This window comes from Corylus avellana, chromosome ca6, assembly GCF_901000735.1.
Source record: "Corylus avellana chromosome ca6, CavTom2PMs-1.0".
Lineage (NCBI taxonomy): Eukaryota > Viridiplantae > Streptophyta > Magnoliopsida > Fagales > Betulaceae > Corylus > Corylus avellana.
In genome coordinates this window covers 514,801-536,580 of record NC_081546.1, presented here as the reverse complement: position 1 = coordinate 536,580, position 21,780 = coordinate 514,801, and the positions used below count along the sequence as shown (strand labels likewise).

Genomic DNA, 21,780 nt, shown 5'->3' with positions numbered 1-21,780 from the left:
TCCATTTCCAACTATCGACAACCATAATCATTGCCGTCGCCACCTTCATTGCAGATTGCTACTATCCGTTTACTACATTATCACCAAAAATTTATCTCTTGTTGTATAAGAAAAGAGTGAAGGTAAGGTTGAGGGTGATCCAACCATTCCTTTATTCATTGAAATGATTTGCTTATTTTCAAAGTAGTCTAAGGAGTGGCTAACCATCTTCTTTGTGTATACAATGAGAGAAAAAAAAAAATGGTGGTAGTAGTGTGGCTATGAGATCAGCAGTGACGGTGGTTATGGTGAAAGTAAAGCCCCGTTTAGTTCGCGAATTAGATTCTTTGATTGGATCAGTTAGCACTAGGTATAGTTAGTCTTTTATTTGGTAATACTCTATTCCTGTGAGTAGTCTATTCTTATGGGACTACTAATCTCATACACACAGGGTTAACTAAACCACTAAAAAATGAGTGACTTAGCTAATCCATTACTGTGGGATTAAAATTAACGTGTAAAATTGCCAAAAAAAACCTATCCTTCTCACACTCACGAGGCTCTTACGATCTCCATCTCTCAAAGTAAGTCTTTGTTTTTTTTTTGTTTTTTTGTTTCGTTATCTCTTAATTTTTTTTTTCATTCTCTCTCAGTTTATTATTATTATTATTATTATTATTATTATTATTATTTCTTTTGATTCTCTGCAACGTTTCTTTGATTCTGTTTCTCCGTCTCTCTGTTTTTTTTTTTTTTTTTAAATTTCTATACCGTTTATTTTTCTTGATTATGTTTCCCCGTCTCTCTTTCTCTGTACCATTTCTTAGTTCTTTATTATTATTATTATTATTTTATTTATTTTGATTCTCTATAACGTTTCTCTTTGATTCTATTTCTTCGTGTCTCTATTTTTTTTTTTTTTTAATTTTTGAACCGTTTACTTTTCTTGATTGAGTTTAATTGACATTAGAATTTAAGATTTAGTTTGATTCTGTTTTCTCCAACTATATTTGTTTTGCTCGAGAAAAACTAAATGGGTATTGTTAGATTTTATCTTTTAGTAAAGTTTGGACCAGATTTGATATGATGATATGTGATTTTTTTATATATATATAAAAAAAAAAAAAAAAAGCCCACAGACATAATTAAAAATAAAAATAAAATTATAGTATAGTTGTTTATGTTTTTTTAAAAAATGGTCCTTAATAGTATAAATTGTATTTGTATTATAAGGGTATTTTAGGAAATAAGATCACAATACGATTCCATTCACCAACATATTGCATTGTACTAAACGAAGGAACAAAATTAGTTAGTCTATTACAGCGTTACAATCAAACAAAGAAATATGAATAACTAATCTAGTACACTCTCTCCTATTCTCAATGATAGTTAATCATTTTTCAAAGGGACTAGACAATTTGCAAATCAAACGAGGCCTAAGGGTCGACAACCATAAGGAGAGAGTTTAATTTAAGCCACCTATTTAAGTTGTTCATTTAAAATATGCGGTCCAAATTAGAATTATTCCACTAAATATTAAATGGTCCCAAACAAAGAACTATTACAGCATTTAATGCTATTTTATTTGGGATTGGAGAGTTTTGGTTGGAAAATTCCTTATGGTTAGACATTTTAAAAAATAATACTTATATCTTATAATAATTTTACAATGATAATCGAAGAACTTATTAAATAAGTCATTGTAAAAAATAAAAATAAAAAATCAAAGATTAATTAGCAATTGTATTTTAGCATTTTATGATGGTTGTAGAATAAAATGTTGCATATACCATTACTTTTTAAAAAATATTCATCGACATGGCCCGGCCCGCCGGGCCCATATTGATCTATCTATCCCTCTTCCTGAATCCTGGTTAACCTTAGTGAAGAAGGAAGCGGCAACGACGAAGAAGCAAGTTGTTGAAAACGACACGAAATTCAAAAAAAACACAAATGATAATAATTAAAAAATAATAATGATGTTGATATACTCACAGAAGTGGAACCGTATTCGGGCTCAGAATTCACAAGTTTCCGTTTGCTGTTTGGATTGGTCACAAACTTTTTCCGAGTTGGAACTCTTGTGGAATTCGTAGTTTCACAGCGCTGGAATTTGATTTCCTGTGTCTGGATTCACCGATTCCAAGTGAAATTCGGGAAGCGGAGAAAGAAAATCGGATCCTCAGAGACCGTTTGGCGTTCCGTACGCGAAGGTCAGCCTGAGAAAGATGATGCTGCGTTTTCCGGACCCGATGAAGCTGAAAACTAAGAAGGTAGATTGAATTGTGGTGATTGTGAGTGTTGGTAAAAACGAATGGTTGATTAGGATTTGTTTGAATGAATGGTTACAGATTGTGTTTGAGGAGGTGTATGCTGCGCGTGACTCGGCAACGCTTGAGCAAATGAAGGAGCTGAGCTCCAAGCGGAGAGTGATCGAGGATTCCATCAATGAGAGCAGCTCCATTACGGATGCTATTGCGAGAGAAATGTCTGGAGGGTTGACATCTCACCTTCAGCAGGTAAATTCTGTTCAGTAATTTGTGCACATAGTATTCGAAACATTTTCGTGTCGCTACTTGATTTTTTGAATGAATGCTTTTGATGGTTTTGTTGGCGTTTTCAATGACCCTGCGTTACATGATAATAAACTTCCATTTTGGTTGAAATGGTATTTTGGAACCAAATCCCTTCTATTGTGATTGCATGTTAATGTTGTCGTAGGTCTATTAAGCCATTTTCCTAGACTCTTAAGGCAATGGGGTAATGTTACCTTATGTATTTTGTGTGATTTAGTGTTGTTTACTCTATATTTGTTCGCTTGATTTGCACGCGATGACAATCAATTAGTCTCTGCTAGAGTTATGTGGGTTGCTACTTTTTGTATTTTACTTGTTTGTTTATTTATTTTTTAAACGCATCAGGACCTTCAAAAGCTAGAAGAGTATCTGCCTTTACTGGAAAATTTGATTTTCCATACGGATTTGATTAGTAGCAATGGCCGGATGGTACGGTGGACTTCGGATCTGAAGATACGATGGATTAGTGTGTTGAGCTCATCCTCTTTCTTTAACCTTAGGGGTCCAAAATTTTATCAAATTGATAACTTGCGGTTTGAGCTTGGTATGACCCTTTTTCTCTATGGTGCAATCCTTCGAGAGAGGGCTTTGGAAGTTCTGCCAACTGGTATGCAATAATTTGTTCACCTTATTATTGCAGTTACACTTGTACAGTATATAGTATTTTAATTATTTCCTTTACTTTCATTGTCATAGATTTGGTGCAATCTGCCACCTTCTTCAGAGAAGCTGCCGGAGTTTATCATCATCTAGCTAATGAGGTTCTCCCCTCTTTATTGCCTGCATTGCCTGCAGACAGGCCACTGGAAGCTATCTCATCTGTGTCCACTGTCATGAGCCTCATATGTTTGGCAGAGGCCCAGGTTAGTGATTCCATTGTCACTTATTGTTTGCCTTGTTGGATATCCATCAGAGAATCATTGATGGAAATTTCTTGCACAATTTTAATAGGCAGTAACTATAAGGAAGGCTGAAGAAAAAGGCACTGCTATAGGCCTCTTGGCAAAGTTGCACCATGGTGTTATGCAGTTACTTGATGAAGCTGATGGCGTTCTAAATACAGCAACTAGAGAGTACAGAGATATTTCATTACGCTTTGTGGTACGAATGTATATTGAGCGGTTTTCTTGGCTATATTTAGTTTTGGTTTGGCAGAAAATTGGTTATGTGCTTTTTGTGTCACAGTTGAAGAAGTTTTTAATTAGCTTAATTTTTCAGATGGTCTTCCGCACCTGGCTCAGACAAATAAATAAATAAGATGATCAAAAAAGAATTAGCTTCCTTACCTTGTGATTAATATCAGAAGGAACTGTGGCAGAGTGGCAATGTCCAAAGTAACTATAAGCTATCTGTTTTCCACCAAAGTCTTAACACAATTATAAAGACAGGAACTATCCATACTGAAACATGTAAAATTTGAAGTAAATGATAGACCATACGAACAGTTGGTATTATATAGATATCCTAGATTTGAATTCTCTGGGTGCTATTCTTTTGGATTTGCAAGAAAGAGAGCAAGGATATTGAGTCTTGGACAAATGGGTTGATGTTTATGAATTGAATGAGCCAGAACAAGAAATGGTTAAATTATGATAACCTGGAGTGCTTAAACTTGAACTTTATGATAACAACTTTTGTTTGGATTTGTTTTGATCTGTACCTTGTGGGTTAAAATAGAATATTACTGGCGCCATTTGGCATTCTCTTTGTCATTGTGTGTCTTCACTGATTGACACTTATCGCATTTACACCGACTCTGGTTACACAATTCCTAAAGCATTATACTAGATTCCATATCTTTTAGTAGGATATAAGGAGAACTTTGAAGGTTAACATTTGCACTTATAAACAAAAAAAAGGGGTTAACATTGGCATATGGAAGCAGTAAAACCATGGAAAGCAGGGATAGCTTTTCCTATATACATGGTGTTTGTTGTCATTAAACTTTGTTACGTGTAAATTGGAAGTTGATGGTCTTGGTATCTGTTCTATCATGCCATAACAATCTCTAGACCGTCATTGGCAATGAATTTTCTACTTGATAAATTGGTACTCCAGTGCCATGAAATAAGTCTGCAAAGTATTCTTCAAATTATCGCATATATTTCATTTTATGAGAATGACTGTAATGTTCAGTCATCATTTCTTACAAGCTTGTTTATTTATTAGGTGATTTATCCGTCTCTTTGGTACATATTGTTGCGTGAATTTTATTATTACTAAAAGCCCCATTTAGTTTTTGACCATATTACAAGCTCTGATCTGCACATGGGGGATGATTCTAATATTTTCAATATTTTTAGTTTTTCATTTGTTAAGAATGTGCTGATTCTGTTTCTTGATTGCTGGATCAATACTTGAAGCCAATCAGGGGAGAGTTTTATTTTTTTTAATTTACAGTTTTTTGAATGTGCTGATTTTGTTTCTTGATTGCTGGACCCATACTTGAAGCCAATAAGAAGATAGTATTAATCATCCATATGAAAGTAGCAGTGCTTTATTTTCATAATCTTGTTACTAAAGTAACTGGGGCAGAGCAGTCTCTTTATGCTTTTCAGACACAAACTTCTTGGCTTTGTAGGTGGAATTCACATGGTCTTATATTTAGAGCACACAAACACATTAGAGAACCTTTTACGCAGACAGCAATATGTGTGATCTTTCTCCTCTTATGGATGCGGAGACTGTGTAATATTTTTCACTATCTAGTTAATATATTCTCATGGATACTCTTTCTGGTCTGTGCAGGAATTTATATTGTCTTGCAAATCATTACATGAGTTAAGAAGTCAAAAATATCTTGCTGAAAGTCTGAAGATTGCTGGCCAAGTTGGGGTTGCAGTTGGAGTTCTTGGTCAAGCACTGATCAATGCCAAAAAATCGATGCCAGGGGAAGAATTATGGAAATCAGTGTTCAGAAAGGAAATTGATGATGCTTCTGCAATGCTCAGGAAATTCGAGTATGAGAATGAATTCGTCTGGCATGAGAAGATCCCTTCGGGCGATGAGTTGCCATTACCCCAAGGTAATAAAATTGTGAGCATTATACCGTACCGCCCCAAAAGATGGGAGAGAGAACTTGCTTTCAAGATATAAATGTACAGAGTAAGTGATACAAATGGGTAATGCCATATGCCACATTTGTACCTGAACTATCACACAATGACGTGGCAGTCCTAACCATCTCTTGGATTTTTTTTTTTTTAACAAAAATTAATTCATGGGTTGGTTAGAATTGCCACGCTAGCAGAATAGGAATGTGGTATGCAGCATTACTCTATACACATACTTGTCTTTGTTCCCTGTTGAAGCCTATCAAGCTTCTTGGCTTTCTCATTCTAATTCTCTAAACATGTTCTCTCGAGTCTCTGTTCATTGAAAGAGGGGCTGAGGTCTAAGGCTTTGCTTGGTCATGGAGTTGTATGGACTAAGACTATGCAAATTGCAACTGTTGATGTATTATGGTTTTTGAAGAATAGAATCTGTTAAAAATTGTGTGGCAGATGATGAAACCATCATTGGCTATTAGAAGGGATTTCACGCGCGGGGTTTCTGACGGCAAATTTTGTTTGTTAATATTTTTTGTTTGAAAGTGTTTTGATGTGAGACATGAGAGTAGTTTTAAGTGTTTTTTATTTTTAGATTGTTTGTTAATATTTTTATTTTGAAAAGAGACAACAAAAGGGAGAAGCAGCTTTTTACCTTTTTAAATTGATTCATTCTATTATTTTATCCAGTAAAATATACTTTCCTTATCTAACACATTATAAGCATTCTTACAATCAACTTTGTTTTCAAAAGATTTTTATTTTCAATTATATTGATATACGGTGATTAAGCGATGTTGAAACGTTGATATTTCTTAGATGGTTATTTCCTTCTGAATTTCCCAATATTGAATCAATTTCAATTTCAGCCATCGAATCCATATCATGTGTAAGGATACAAACCCATCGCAAAAAGTTACGCAATCTTTTCAACTAGACACTCAATGACCCATTGGAGGAATAACAAAACTGACACGCAATTTATAGTTCCATTAATTTAGTAGTAATTTTAAAAATCTGTCTTAATTTTGAGAGAAAAAGACAGTGAATCTTCTTTCTAGCATTATTTTAGCAACAAAGCCTATTTTGCATGATTATCGCTCCTCCCAATGCTCCGTCCCTTGGGATAGAGCAAAATGTTATTGGAAAACTAGCAATGTCAAAGCAACTCTAGTTCGAGAAACAGAAAAAGCCGAAAGGATAGATAACAGAAATATGGGCTCATTGCCTCATTGGGACTGAGGTACCCGACTCCCTGCAATTCCTAACAATTTTCAAAATGAACAATTTGGATTTAATCACATAAGCCTTTAAAAAAAAATTACAAAATAAGTAAAATATAGGTAACAAGGTGGCTTAAGATACTTATTGAGGCAGTGGTTGGAATCTCCTCCGCTCCACTCGAGTTGAACTTTTGAGGTAATCAAAGGTTCAATAAGTGATCGACCATTCTCAAACCTCAAGAGAGTGATCGACCAATCCTATTATCTCTTAAAAGGGAAAATGATAGTTGGTTATGCTCTTAATAAAGAAAAATTTTAAAAGTCGCCCTTGTGTCACTCTAAAAATGAAGTGACTTTTAAAATCATCATTTGATCAAAGTCTAATAGTAATCAATCACAAATTCAATAATGATTTTAAAAACTATATCATTTAAAGAGACACAAAAGTGACATAACAATAAATTCTAGCTGTATTACTTAATGGATGGCCAACCTTAATAGGTGGTTTTACCGTCACTTTTCTTATTTTATTTATTTATTATATCTTATGCGGCTAAATTAGACCGTTCATTTTGAATGAATGAACGGTTTATTAGATGATTAGAATTGCAGGTCTCCAAGGAAGTGCCAGAAACCTCAATCCAGCGCATTGAACTAGTGGGTCAGCATGTTCCAAGTGGCAAAATCAAAATCTATTCAAGTAAACAAAAAAATTGGGTATGCATGGTGAGGAATCTTGGGTGATTAAAATATCACAAAGACGCTTTCACTCTCGTTCGCGGGAAGACTCGGACGATTAACTACCATGGCCGTTGTTCAGTGCAACTGTGTTCACAGCTTGTGCAATCCATGTAGAACCAGAAAACCACCCTTATCCCCAGTTTCACACATCCGTTTCATCTCAACTGTGAGCAGTCCGATTTGTGCAAGTTCCAAGACATTGAAGCTTTCTACCCCAAGGTCCCTCTCTCTCTCTTCTCTGATATGCGTGTGTAGCTTTATAGTTTATACTGAGAGCTGTGGAAGCAGTGACGCTTAATTGCAGGCTGAGTAGGGCTGTTTCTGCTGTGGTTTCTGAAGAGAACGCAGTTGGGTCGAGTTCTTCTGGCACTGGAGTGTTCAAACTCACTTACTTAGAGGTGGGTTTTGGTTTTCTTGATCTGGGCCTTCCATAAATTTGCTCCATTTAGAGGTTCTGCTAACATATACATGTAGATTTGTTTTTTCTGTTTAGGGGAATAGTTGGTTGTGGGAGGTTGCCGGGTTGAAAATACTGGTAGATCCAATCTTGGTGGGTAATTTGGATTTTGGAATTCCCTGGCTTTATGATGCTGCCAAGAAGTTTTTGAAGACTTTCCAGGTATTTTTTTAATAGTTAGTACCTGGTGTGTGCCTTCAGTTATGTATATGTTGTCCTCTTTTCTCTTTGTAGAATTGCTGTGCGCATTGATGAGCTTGTTCTGATTGGTATGCAACTTAGTGCAGCTTAGTGATCTTCCTGAAATCGATTGCTTACTGATTACACAAAGCCTTGATGATCACTGCCATTTGAAGACCTTGAAGCCGCTATCTGAAAAGTCCCCAAACCTTAGAGTCATAGCAACTCCCAATGCTAAGCCACTGCTGGATCCTCTATTTAGAAATGTATGTATATATCCAATCTTGGTCTTTTTGCCAGCTGAATGCTGGTTGTTTCTCCAATATTCATTCATATTTTGTTTAATTTTTGTGTGAAGAATTGAACATTCTTCGTGGATGCCCTAAGAGAAATTAGCACATGGACATTGGCTTAATGATTCTAGGTTATATTTGTTAAACTTAATTGGTCATCCTTTATATTGGAAATTGTTGAACTTGGCTTTTTTCTAGCCTGTTTTGGTGGTGTTTCTTGAACTCTACCCTTCTTTATCGAAGCCACAGCATCAGCGTGCTATGCAGAGTTAGGCTTACTGCTATTCTTGAGGTTTCATTGCGCTGTCTTGTAGCTGACCCAGTAGCATTGGGCTTTGTTTTCTCTGTTATAGGGTTATTGTCTGTAGTCCCATTCAAGGGGTGTATTGGGGATCAGTGTTCAGAAAGAGGCAGCCATTGTATTCTGTGCCCTCTGCCTGTGACTGTAGGCAAAAGGTCCAAACAAAACTAGTGTTCCCTGTGGCAGTATTTTGGTTTGTTTCTTGATTTCCTTTTCATGTTAAAGATGAAGACCCTGAAAACTTTCTAGGTCCATTCTCTTTCATCTTCTTCCAAAATGTTTCCAGCTATTTTCACAGGAAACTTGGCCAATGAAAGTCATAAGTGATTAGGCAATTTTAATTTTAAGCAAAGTGACTGTCTGTGTATTTTATGCCATAGAATATCCTTCCTGATGGTAAATGGAAAGATCCTTCTTACCATGCCAGTGGATTTGGACATCAGTATAGGGAGAGCAAATTTTTACCAAGCAAATACATTTACCAGCTCCCATTCAGAAAGCCCCATTGGAGTTTCAAGAGACTGATATTTATTGGTACTTGTAAGGCAAATTGCATGCTATTGATAAGGTACTCGACCATTCTTCCCATCTAGAAGTGCCTGTGATATTTTCTCTCTTTCTTTCCATGTATGAATATGTGCATGCACTTGCCTGCTGAACGTGTGTGTCTGTGCCTTCTCTTCCCAAGTGAGTCAGAGGCTAGGTGTGTCCCTTGATTTGGTTTCAGTTGCCATCTTTTGCGATTAGTATGCTACAATTACAGGAGCCATACCTTGTCGCCCAACATTTGCAGTTCTTCTCTAGGATATATGATTGTGTTTCTTACGGAGATGATGGTTATACTTGTGGCCTTTGGTTTTTGTCTGTGCTTGAGTTCCTTGTCCTCCTCTAATCAGAAGTCATCTTCCAGTTTGCTGATCACACATGACACTTAGATGGTGGACCAAATTTTGTTCAAATGTTATACCAAAATTGTTTTTACAGCATAGTCACCGACCAAATTAACATTAACCATGATTATTTCAACATTGTCTGAATGTGAATTTATATTTAATACGTCGTACTAAAGTATGGGATAAACATTCCTGTTGTACATGCTCCTGTGTTGATCCATCAAAGCATTTCCATTTCACTTCCAAACTTAGTTTCAGAATTTTTCAGGTCACATACCTAGAACCTGGTCAGAGCTCTGTCATTGAAGCAAGAAATGGTTCTAAAGTTGGAGTTCAGGCCACTGCAGGACCAGTTCTAGGTCCTCCGTGGCAGCGACCTGAGAATGGGTAAAGTTTGTCGTGCTTTAGTTTGACATTGTGAATGCAAATGTTACACCTTCTGGATTTGATTGCAAAGAAATTGTAACTTTTTTATATGTATGCCCTTTCCTCTAATACGGTTTCTAACCTTAACTATGTGGATCTTTTACTAGAAGTTTGTTTCTTTGGTGTACTTTGTGGCCAGGTATCTTGTCAATTATCCGCAGGGCCAACTGACTCTTTACTATGAACCCCACTGTGTATACAACAAGAATTTTCTGGAAAAGGAAAGGGCTGACATTGTCATCACACCAGTCATAAAGCAGCTTTTGCCCAAATTTACTTTGGTTTCAGGACAAGAAGAAGCAGTTCAACTTGCAAGGGTTCTGCATGCCAAGTACACAATAATTGCTTAAACTTTGGTGGCAGCTATAAATTATAAGCTTTTAGTGATTAACCTTTTTTATTGGCTTTTTTCCCTTATTTTGTAGGTTCATCGTGCCAATGAAAAATGGGGACCTTGATAGCAAAGGGCTTCTTGCTAGTATAATACAAGCTGAGGGAACATTAGAATCATTTAAGGTCTGCATTCTTTTACTCATGTTGAAGAACAGATGACTCACAGGCATAATTTCTTTTTAATATACATGTATATCATATGGAAAATCACAGAGATCCATCATATGGTATTGATTTCACCATAAAAGTAATGCATATACTATGAGGTGAATGTTACTGGCATAGCCTTCCCCTTTTTAAATTCTTGCACAGTACCAAGGTAATCATTTTCTTAATTTGGTGAACTATACCAGTGTAGTGTAGTATGTGCTTTTAAACAATATTATTGCTTCTTTTTTTTTAAAAAAAAAAAAAAAAAAAAAAAAAAGAAGAAACTTTTATGGTGCCCTGGACATAATAGCAATGGAAACTTTTTCTAACCTCTTTTCAAAGCGTGCTTTGTGGTTGTATATATGACTTCCCAAATGATTGATAAGCTTGCCAAGTTCGTGTTCCTAGATGATTGATAAGCTTGCCAAGTTGGTGAAAGTTGAGAGTTAATGCCATTTATCAGAGTTTCAAAGTTGTCTTTGCCCAAATTTCTATCCAATTCTGGACTTCCTGTTTTATTTGTGCGACTCCTTTTTAGGAGTGTGTAATTTGATTTTTCTATAGTGGATGAGTTTCTTGAGTTTGGCTATGGTTTTATTTTAAGAGTTCTTAAAAAAAGTTTCCATTTCGTCACTGAAATTTATGTGTTTGATTAATTTTGGTGACATTGTGTGTGGTAATTAATTTTTAAATTGCTGATTTTTTTGTGATTGGTTGAGAATGCTTATTCCCCCCGTCCCCCCCAAGCTTTAATATTACTTACCAAAAAAATGCAGCCGCAAAATTTGATTATTGCAGCAATTTCTCTCCTATTTTCTTATTTATTGTGTTTTGCTTATAGCTTTGCACTATTAGACGTGTTTATCCTGCAAATGTGAGAGTCAACTGAGAATTTAACGGGTTATTAATGCAGGAGCTATTGTCAAAGGAACTACCAGATGCTCAGGTATTAGAGCCTACTCCTGGTGTACCGCTAGAAGTCCTGGCACCTTCCGATCTCCCTTAGTGCGTCTTTATATTTTTGGGGGTATAAATGAAACTACTCTTTATTCAAACTATATACATACCAAATCCTTTGTCTCCTTTCTTTTTAGTATGCAGATAGTTTTTCCATAGTCACTTGTATGACATGGCACTATATATATCGTTGGATGCAACAAAACAAAATTTTGATCATGAAATTGATCCTTTTCGTTTCACTTGAAATGAAATGAAGATGATAATATTCCGAGATCCAATTATGTGAATTAGCATTTATCTAGCAGCAGGTAAATCGTGAGTTTCCAATAGTTACCTATGGAAGCAATTTCAAGCAATCCATAGAAGCACTTGATCATGATCTTGTATAGAAGTGTAAAATATTTAATTGAAATGAGGAATACATGATAGAATTAAGGTTTGAAATAAAATTCTTGATTTTACAAAACAAATGGTCGCCCCAACAACCTTCATTTAAGGCATTTTGAGGGCGACAACCAACATTTATTTTTATGCCAACTCATATTTGCATATAACTAAATCTTTTGACATTGTATTAGAGAATATAAGGCTATTATATTTCATTTGTTACACAAACATTAATCCAAAGAAATAATAGTAACAATAATAAATGGAATGCTCATAGTTGTTGCACTTAATATTGAGTCATCTGAATCTCGATAGGGTGCAATGAGCTATCTATATTGCATGCAATATAAGCAGCTTATGTGAGAGAGTATTTGGGCTCCACTTGTTGAGACACCTACTCGGATTCTCCAAATACTTGTTTGATCAAGTGAGGTCCAAGTTCTCCCTTACATAAATTGCTTGTATTACATGTAATACTGATAGTTCATCGCACCCGAACCATTCAAGTCACCTTTCTTCGAAAATAAAAAAAATAAAAAAAGGGGTGGTTTTCACCCCTTTCATGAAAGTGAACAAATATGTTTAGGTTGATGTAAGAAATGCATTTGGTATAGACGCATGGTTGCAAAACAATTCATGGATGAATTTAGACGAGCTGGCGTCCCTTGGAGACTAATGACAAAATGGTTTGATCGGACTTCCCTTTTCCCCAATTTGATGGGTCGGTGCTTGGTTAATGGGGAGATCCGAGTTGCGTCAACTGAGCCATTGCACCCAAAAAAAAAACCAATAATTTACGATCATATGGAATATGTTCCTTAATATTCTCTCACCTTTCCTTATCAAAATATTAAAAAAAAAAAAAGTGTCAGTTTTCATATAAAAATATCCAATGCTCTTAAACCTAAATTCTAAATATTATAATTAGTGGATATATACACACACACCAATAGCGACGACTTTGTTTGTTGTTGCTTTTATCGCAACGTACTCTTCACGGAGTTTCTTTGCAATTTGAACCACTCTGTGCGGCCCTAGAATAGACTCGGTTTGCTTATGGTTCTTTTGGCACCATTAGCAATCATCATTGCCTGCTGTTTGGTCATTTTGGACTGCATCCTGAATTTGTTCTTGTATTTGTACTGCATTTTACTTTTTAAGCATTGTTGTTGGGGTGTCCTCCCTTTTTGTGTTTGTTTCATCATGTAACCCATTTTTCTCTTGCTTGTTTGGAAAAAAAAAATAATAATAATAGCGACTTTGTTTGTTAACGTGTTTTTTATATTATTTTTTTGTTTTTAATTTAAAAATGTGTTCTAAAGTGAAATAAATGTGATTTTTATTATTATTGGTTAATATTTTTGTCTTTGTGAACGTAAAACAAAAAATAAAAAATTTAACTAATAACTGTTGTATTTGTTAAAAAAAGCATTCATGAATGTATTTAACCAAATTGGCGTCTAGGAACTGAATGAAGCTTTCTCCTATAAAGTTACAATTAGAAAGAAGAAACAGGATTGGTCAAATGCTATCAGCTTCATCTCAGGATTGGAAGGCTCAATTCCTAGGAAATCAATCTATTATAATGGGCTCAATTCTAGGGTTTCTACTTGCCAAAAGAAAGAATTGAATTTAGGGTTTGTAATTGTACGTGCTAATATTATAATTAAAGGATCCATACACTATAATCAAGGGAGTTGGGAGAAAGATTCATGAGTGAACTTGGACGACTTGCTGGCCTTTAGGGACTCAATTTTTGGCTTTAAATATTACTCTCAAGCTATATTCGTCAGCCCTGATGAAAGAAATTAGCTCATGTACTTGTCAAAAGAAGAAATTAGCTTACCGTCGATAATGGGCTCATTGCGATTGTGGATATTTCATGCGGATTCTTTTATTCAAGGATGACTTTGAATGAGTTGGAATCCTTTTAAGGAGCTGACTCAGTCGTATGTGGAAAATGTCGCCATTTATTAGATTTGTAAAATATAATTCGAATCGTGAAATGGATCCGCTCTATTTCAAGTGAAATGGATCTGCTCTAGCTTTTTCAAGTTAAAAATAACTCAGATCGAAATCCGAAGAAGATAATCATTGACTGAAGGAGCAAAAATCTATTTCCTTTGATTTTAGATTGCTTTTAGTATTTTTCTAATTTTATGATGAAGATGGGTACGTAATTAATGAGATGATTAGATTACTTGTAACAATTATAACAAAGTAAACGTAATTGAAAATTAAGTGAGTCAACATAGCTCTTTATATATAGTTTAGCCCATTGGGTCCTTTCAAACCCAAAAATGTATATATATATTATGGAATTTTTAAGGTCAAAGTTGGCAAAGAGATACCGCCCTCAATTTTCATGCTTCATTCTTAGAACAAATTAAAAAAAAAAATGCAAAAGCAAATACATTGGCAATTGAATATTGGCTAAGTTTTCTTTTAAATTGGGTTAGAGAACTTCTTTTAATTCAATCTATTAAACAAATATGTATTCAAAATGCATATAAGAGATGTGACCGTTCAATAGATTAAGTTTGAAAAAAAACTTTATGCTTTTATAAATAGCATAAAGAGTAATGTTGCATATTACTCTCATAATCTCATTCGATTGAACTGACGTAGAAGTACTCAATTGCCTATCAACTTTTGAGTTTTTTTTTTTTTTAATAAGGCCTAATCCAAGGGCTTATAGCATTGTCACATCAGTCTAATACAATAAATAGAGAAAAAGAATGTGTGTGTGCATATCCATTTATCCACTATATTAATAGTATGTTGAAGCAATAAAAATGATCAATTAAATGAAATGGGAGCATAGTATATCAACGATTAATACAGTGTACTAAAATGCCTTAAAAACTAGATATATACTTTTCCAAACATTTGCATGCCCAGCAAATAGCAATCAAACAAGTAATTGCAAGAAATCCTCAGTAAAACCTACTTGAAGGCCTCTCAGAATTGCAAGGAGAGATTAATTACTAATAAAATATTGATAAATGATGTTGACTACAGGTGTCACACACGTCTTTGTATCTAAGATTTGAGAATTGAGAGTTTTGATTTTCTTTTCTTCCATATTTGTCTTTTTTCTTGGCTTTTGTTTTTTCCAAAGAGTTTTATAGTAGATCGCTGGAATATTCCCCCCAAGTTCCAAAGGTGACATTAATATTGGTCAAATTGACTCAGCTCATCGGGATAGTTTTGAGGGATTGCAAGAGCCATTCGGCTTTTAGATTCACTGAAGGGACACGTTTGCTATACTCTCTTCCTCCACGAAGAACAGAAAGAAACAAAATCCCGAGTCAAATTAGCTCCACCATCCATGGATCTATGTCTATCTTAACAGAGTCAACTGGCTCAAACGAAATACTAATTGCTATTAACAACTGGTATCGAAACTATTTTTCAAAAGAATAAGAATGTGTTGCGTGTCGCCGTGTCGGTTAGCTAGTTGATTATATTTTTTGTCATTTTAATAAAGATGTAGAATCAAATCACTTTAATTAAAATAAAAAGGGAAATTGTACCAATAATTCTTTTTGAGTTTTGTTTATGCTATAGACGAAGACCCGAGTTTCTACTTTTGCTAATTAAAATTATCAAAAGGTGGAGGTTGTTCCACACTCGCCCCCTTACAAGGGTGGAGAACCACATCTACATGCTGCAACCGCCCCCTCTATGAAGTGGTGGGTCGAGCCACCCCTATCGCACCTTTGTAGGGGGTGGAGTCACCTTTCACCACCTCTGTCTATGGGATGGAGGGTGGCAATGTGTGGGTCTTCAGTTTTTTTTTTCTTTTTTTTTGACATGTTCACATAAGAGAAAAGGAGGGAGAATTCGAATTAGTGACCTCCACTTCATGAGGTGTGGTTCACAGCCGATTGAGCTACCCCTTGAAGACGGTCTTTCACTTATTATTATTATTATTATTATTATTTTAATTCAATTGCCTATCTGACAAGTTGACATGTATTTGGATACATGTGTCACAATTTTAATTGTTTGACATGAACAATATAACATGTGGCAAGTTTTTTTATTAAAAACAAGAAGAAAAATTTGACGAGGATACCTATTTGTCACTCAAGCAAAACTCAAGACTCAAAATTAGAAACTTGTTCTTTATCTACCAATTGTCCTATGCATTCAAGCACTAACTCCACAATTCACCTATATTTCAGTAAAATATTTTACGTGTCAGACTTTACTTGTTATAAGAAGAAATTTGAGTCCCACATAATAAGGAATGTTAAAATGTAAATTAAGTGATTAAATTCATCATCCTCTATAAGTTTTAACTTTTGGAATAAGTCACGATTTAACATAGTATCAAAGTAAAGGTCTTGAATTTAATTCTTATTTACACATTTCTTTTTTCATTTCAATTAAATATTTCACATAATTATAATAAGTTGGTCGTCCTTGCAAATGGATTGTACACGTGGCAGATGGACATTATAGCCAAGATTTTAATAGAGGATCAATATATATTAATCAAAAACCCATATGGAGACAATAAACTTTTGCACTACAAGTTTTAATAAACTTTGCAGTACAACTTTTATTACACGAAATTGCATGGTGGGTTCCCCATCCTCCCAACCCCCCTTCTTTGGGTTTGTTTATACTGTGTATTAGGATTTAGGAATCTTGGACAAGGTCGGATTCAAGGGATCAGAATATCTCCCTCTCTCTTCCTTACCTACAAAGATAACCTAAACAAATGGAGAATATACTAGAGGCTAGCCAGCACATTTACATGATTGCTTAAATGCCCCATTAATATATATTATTTTCATTTCAGATTATGCCTCAGGGGCAGATGGAATATTCGGTTCTGATACCTTTTACTGTATTTATTATGTCGTTCTCTTCTAGTAATTAAACAAATTGTTCCAACCACAACCTTTGTCCTATGTGGTTACTGGTTTGTGTTGACATAATGACATAACTCATATTCTAATTGGGAATTGGCTTAGGCCTTGCTGTACTAAGGTTCTCAAAGGCCGCCGGGTTTAAACAAACATATGTGGACATCCTGACCGCCATGCAAGCGTCTTCTTGTTTTAATCAACACGCTGCCACGTTTACAATTTGGACACTTGTATCATTAACTTTGCCTGCAACTTTATGCTTTTATTCCGTGTAATATAGCTGTCCAATTCAGTACTTTTATTCCGTATTTTTTTTGGGAATAGGAAAAATTTTCTTATTTTGGGATAAGTTTGAGAAAAGAATGCATTAGGTATCAAACCTATAGTTGCACATTTTCTTGAACAGGAAGATTTGTGAGGGTCAAGATCCTTGTGAGTGTCATATTAATACAACCAAAAGGAAAGAAGATAATAACTTGGGACTGGTTCCTTGATGAAGCAATTTGATTAGATATCTTGTGAGTAAAGAAAAGGTGGATGGATCCCACAAAGTACACAACATGCCAACAACAAATTGACAATCCTGTTTACCAAACCTTGCCACAGAAGTCTCTGCCGATTGGGATGGGGGGAATCATTGGGCATTTTGATAAAATTTGAAATTGTGTGATTTAGAATGTTCTCAAGGATATTTAGGATATTCTCCCACTTTAGAAACTATCCAGGCTGGTTCAGCAAGCATGATATTCATGAACTATTCCTAAGGTTGATGGTTTTGGGTCCATTATTTATATTATGTTGCATTATTGGTAATGGATATTACTGCTTCTATTATAAGTACTTTATTTTGTTGTAAGTTTTTTATAAACTAATACTGGGTTACTAAATAATTAAAACTGATTATGGGTAGAGTAATGATAGAAACTACATTTTTATTTTACAATTATTTCATAATGTTGACGTGTCAGTCCCAATCAATCCTTGTATTCGTTATTCTTCTGCTTTTTTTTTTTTTTTAAAAAAAAAAAAAACTACACCCCCCAATCACATTTTATTAATGTGGCAATGTCCACTAATCCTTGATTTTTGTTCTCCTTAACAATGGTTGATTCAAGGGTTGATGAGTACTTTTACATTAGCTCAATAGGATAGGTTGTATTTCACATTACTAGAAAAAAATAATAAAAAATAAAAATTATTAATTGAGACTATCACGTTAGCATAATGAGATAATTGTAAAAATAAAAAATAAAAATTTAGTTTCAAGCATTCTGTTATGGGTGAAGTGATAGTTTTTTTTTTTTTTTTTTTGACATGTCCGCACAAGAGGGGGGAGGGAGATTCGAACTAGTGACCTCCACTTCATTAAGTGTGGTCCCAGCCGATTGAGCTACCTCTTAGGGACAAGTGATAGTGTTAAATGAATTGTCGTGTCAGTTTGTAAGTTCATGTAATAGTAATTAATTACTAAACAATTAAATTTAATTGTAATTTAATATTAGGAAATGGTAGGTGTTCTTCTAGTGTTTTTATGGTGTTCTCCCAATTGTGATGTGGCTTTTAAAATCACCAATAAATTAAAAGTCAATAATGATAATTTCAAATTCAACGATAATTTTAAAAGTCACCTCACAATTGAGAGAACACTAGAAGAACACCTAACATTTTTCATTAATATTATAAGTACCACATCAATTATCATGTCAGTTTATAAAGAAACTGCAATAAAAATGCAATAATCCAAACATTTTCGCTTCCTATTATACTGATTCATTTGGAATTAGAACCAACAAGATGAGCATCTGATTCGTTGACATTCAGAGCAATATTTGGAATTTACCATCTATGATTTCCCCATCAACGGCTGCGTTTATTCAGCTGAACCTTCTCTAGCAGTCTAACCGAGCACCTACCGTTCAACCTTTGCGACAGATATGCCCTTGGCACTCAATTATTGAATGAACAATGAGCACCAGGATATAATAATAATATACCGAAAAAATACTAGGGTATAATATTCTTTGGGTCATCTTTATCTTACAAATCAAAACTATTAGATTTATCGGCTTATAAAAAGACTAGGGTATAATATTCTTTGGTTAATCTCATCTTACAACTTAAAACCATTAGATTTACCGACTTATGTGTATTCCACATGAGTCAATAATAGACTCCATAAATTTAATAATTAATAATTTATAAAAAAAAAATATGAGCCAAATATGAAAAGTTATCGACCCCAAACATTTCTCTAATACACTGCTAAAACATGTTGTCTGTCACCAATCCCTTGCATCCAATGACCTCTAGATTTTACACAGCCCGGAAACAACAGGAAAACAAGGCGATAGAAGTCAGAATTATGAGGATATGTCATAGTACTTTCTATCAAGACTTGATTACAAAATTTTTTACATCATTGTAATGCTATGAAAATCAAAACACAGGGGAATTGGTGGTAGTGTGGGTGGAGGAGGATGTAGCAGGGGAACTAGAACAAGTGCCTCTCTGTTCACTATGGCAAACCCTTTCTTCAGATTGCTTCTGTTGTAATCTTTGGATTTGAGATGAAGATGCCGATGCCGATGCATGTTGGACTGTAGGCAGCGGTGCAGCTACTGGAGCATAGATTCCATTGGCTGCAGCAACGCTGGTTACCTCTCCTGATGCTGTCGTTGCTGCCATCGCTGCATACTCGGGCGCGGGCGCTGACACCCATATGCCCCCCAAAACTACAACTTGTGGCCCCTGCGTGTTGCCATTATTGTGGCTTGCAGGACTTGGTCTTCTTGTGTGCAACCGATATTTCTGATACAAACAACAGATGATGAAGATTTTAGACCATCCTTCCAACGCATATAAATATGTTTATGGTTCTGCTATCATAAATGTCTCAACATAGAAGAAATCCAAATAAACTTTATATGACAACTAGGCAAAATTTCTCTCTTAAACGCTAGATCTATTGCCAACATTAATAGACTTTACTAAAAAGGCAAAACAAGAATGTTTTTTTTTTTTGGATGATGAACTCAATAATGCAAATTGTCCAATTGCTCTGTTTTCCTCAAACAAATTAATTTCCCATAACAGAAGTTTCATCCAGTTGGGTCAATGCCAATACAAGGTAATCAAAGATATAAACGCGAATAAAAGATAATCAGCAATTACAAACCTGCAAGTGGCTTTTGACTTCGTCATTAGTAAGCCCATCAACCTTCATTAGCTCCCTAATTTGCTTGGGTGTCGCAGCTGCGATATAACCCAATCACAGCTTCATATCAATAACCCCATATTCAATTCAACCCAATCCCACAAAATCACAATAAAAATTTCATTTCAAAGCAATCAAAATTTTTTTTCAAAAACACACCTTGTGAACCACCAAGTTGTTGAAGGGCGTTCAAGAACCGCTTGTGCAATTCAGGGGACCAATTCCGCCTCTGCTTTCTCTGAGCCTGCCCTTCTTTATCTTCTCTTCTGCCACTTCCACCACTCTCACCATTCCCTACGGTGGTTGTTTCCGCTGATGAACTCGTCGTAGCCACCGCCACCGCCGGCGCCGGCTCCGGTGCCAGAGAAGAAGGCGCTTTGCCCACTGATGCATTACCCTTTCCAACGCTTTTCTCTCTTTGGAAAGGCTGGAAAGCTCCACCACCACCATTCCTCTTCACCTCCATCACCGTTGCCTTTCTCGGTACATCCTGCAAAACACCCACAAAAACTTCAATTTCCCATACCTTTTTCTCAAAATTTTCTCAGTAACCAGACAAAAATTACAAAGTCCAACAAAAAAGCTCTTCTTTTTTTTTGGTCCTTGCTTACCTCTTTGGGTGGTGGATCTGAGGTTGGATTCCACAGCTGAACTGAACTAAGCCAATCCGATTTTTTCTTACTATCATTGCTGACCATCGTCTCTCTGTTGGCCTTGTGTGACAGCTGCTGCTCCTCCTCATCATCCTCTGATGAAGTAGACCTCTTTATCGGAAAGAACTCCTCGAACACCGGAGGAGGGACCTCGTTCGACGTCGTTTGCTCCGAACTCTCAGACTGCCCATGCAAGTTGTTCTCCGTTGTCGTCCCCGACAACTGTTGCCGACACGTCTGAATAGCTACAGACACACGCACAAACCCAAAAACCCACAAATAATCAAAAATCGATATCACCAAATACCATTAATTCAACCTTAAAAAAGAAAAACCCAACAAAAAGAAAAAGAAGAACAGGAAGAAGAAGCTAATATATACCTTGGGTTACAAGCTCTAGGCAGAGAGGTAGCTCGCGCTCAAACACCTGGATCTTGGTGCGCTCTTTCTCTAGAGCATCCACATACTCACGGAATCCCAACCCACCATGATGCTGCATTTTCTCAGTGTAATATTCCATACAGAGAGAGAGAGAGAGAGAGAGAGAGAGAGAGCCTAGGCTCTATGGGTCTGCGATTGAAGATGCTAGGGGAAGAAGAAATAGAAGCAGGGAAGCGAGTAATATAACAAGACCAAAGGCTATTTTGTCCAGAGCACATAGAATATTATAGATCCCACCAAAGGGAGAAGATGATGGACTTGTGTAATATTATTCAAACACGAATCTGGGATCTAAATAGAATCACCAAACGGAATAAACTCGCAGAACCAAACACAACAACAGAAGAAAAAAAGAAAAAAGAAAAAGAACGAATATCGGACACTTTGGTAAAAAGATCGGAGGGCGCAGAAGACACCAAAGAGAAGAGAGAGAGTTTCTGGGGGAGATTTCAAAGTCGCGGCGTCGCGTACAAAACGAATCTCTGATGGGTCTATCTTTATATATGTTAATCCTCAAGAGAGAGAGAGAGAGAGAGAGAGAGAGAGGGGGGTTGAATATTCGAGAGGGTGATTCTTTTTT

The 21,780-nt window shown here is 35.6% G+C and overlaps 3 protein-coding genes across 3 annotated transcripts; 2 read left to right on the top strand and 1 right to left on the bottom strand.

The window, feature by feature from the left end:
- The first annotated feature begins 1,886 nt into the window (after positions 1-1,886).
- LOC132184389 (uncharacterized) lies at positions 1,887-6,269 on the top strand. Its single transcript, XM_059598013.1, has 6 exons — positions 1,887-2,255; positions 2,334-2,501; positions 2,904-3,165; positions 3,255-3,421; positions 3,510-3,659; positions 5,307-6,269. The coding sequence occupies exons 1-6, from the start codon at positions 2,211-2,213 to the stop codon at positions 5,652-5,654; spliced, it is 1,140 nt and encodes a 379-aa protein (XP_059453996.1). The 5' UTR covers positions 1,887-2,210; the 3' UTR covers positions 5,655-6,269.
- A 1,193-nt stretch (positions 6,270-7,462) lies between these two features.
- LOC132185816 (uncharacterized) lies at positions 7,463-11,909 on the top strand. The gene is made up of 8 exons (XM_059599607.1): positions 7,463-7,788; positions 7,874-7,967; positions 8,063-8,188; positions 8,314-8,472; positions 9,962-10,080; positions 10,259-10,450; positions 10,545-10,635; positions 11,576-11,909. Exons 1-8 carry the CDS (start codon positions 7,634-7,636, stop codon positions 11,666-11,668), a joined length of 1,029 nt encoding a protein of 342 aa, XP_059455590.1. The 5' UTR covers positions 7,463-7,633; the 3' UTR covers positions 11,669-11,909.
- A 7,333-nt stretch (positions 11,910-19,242) lies between these two features.
- LOC132185635 (transcription factor HHO2-like) lies at positions 19,243-21,780 on the bottom strand. The gene is made up of 5 exons (XM_059599396.1): positions 21,141-21,780; positions 20,718-21,004; positions 20,266-20,596; positions 20,068-20,144; positions 19,243-19,700 (listed from the first exon to the last, which is right to left on the bottom strand). Exons 1-5 carry the CDS (start codon positions 21,277-21,279, stop codon positions 19,329-19,331), a joined length of 1,206 nt encoding a protein of 401 aa, XP_059455379.1. The 5' UTR covers positions 21,280-21,780; the 3' UTR covers positions 19,243-19,328.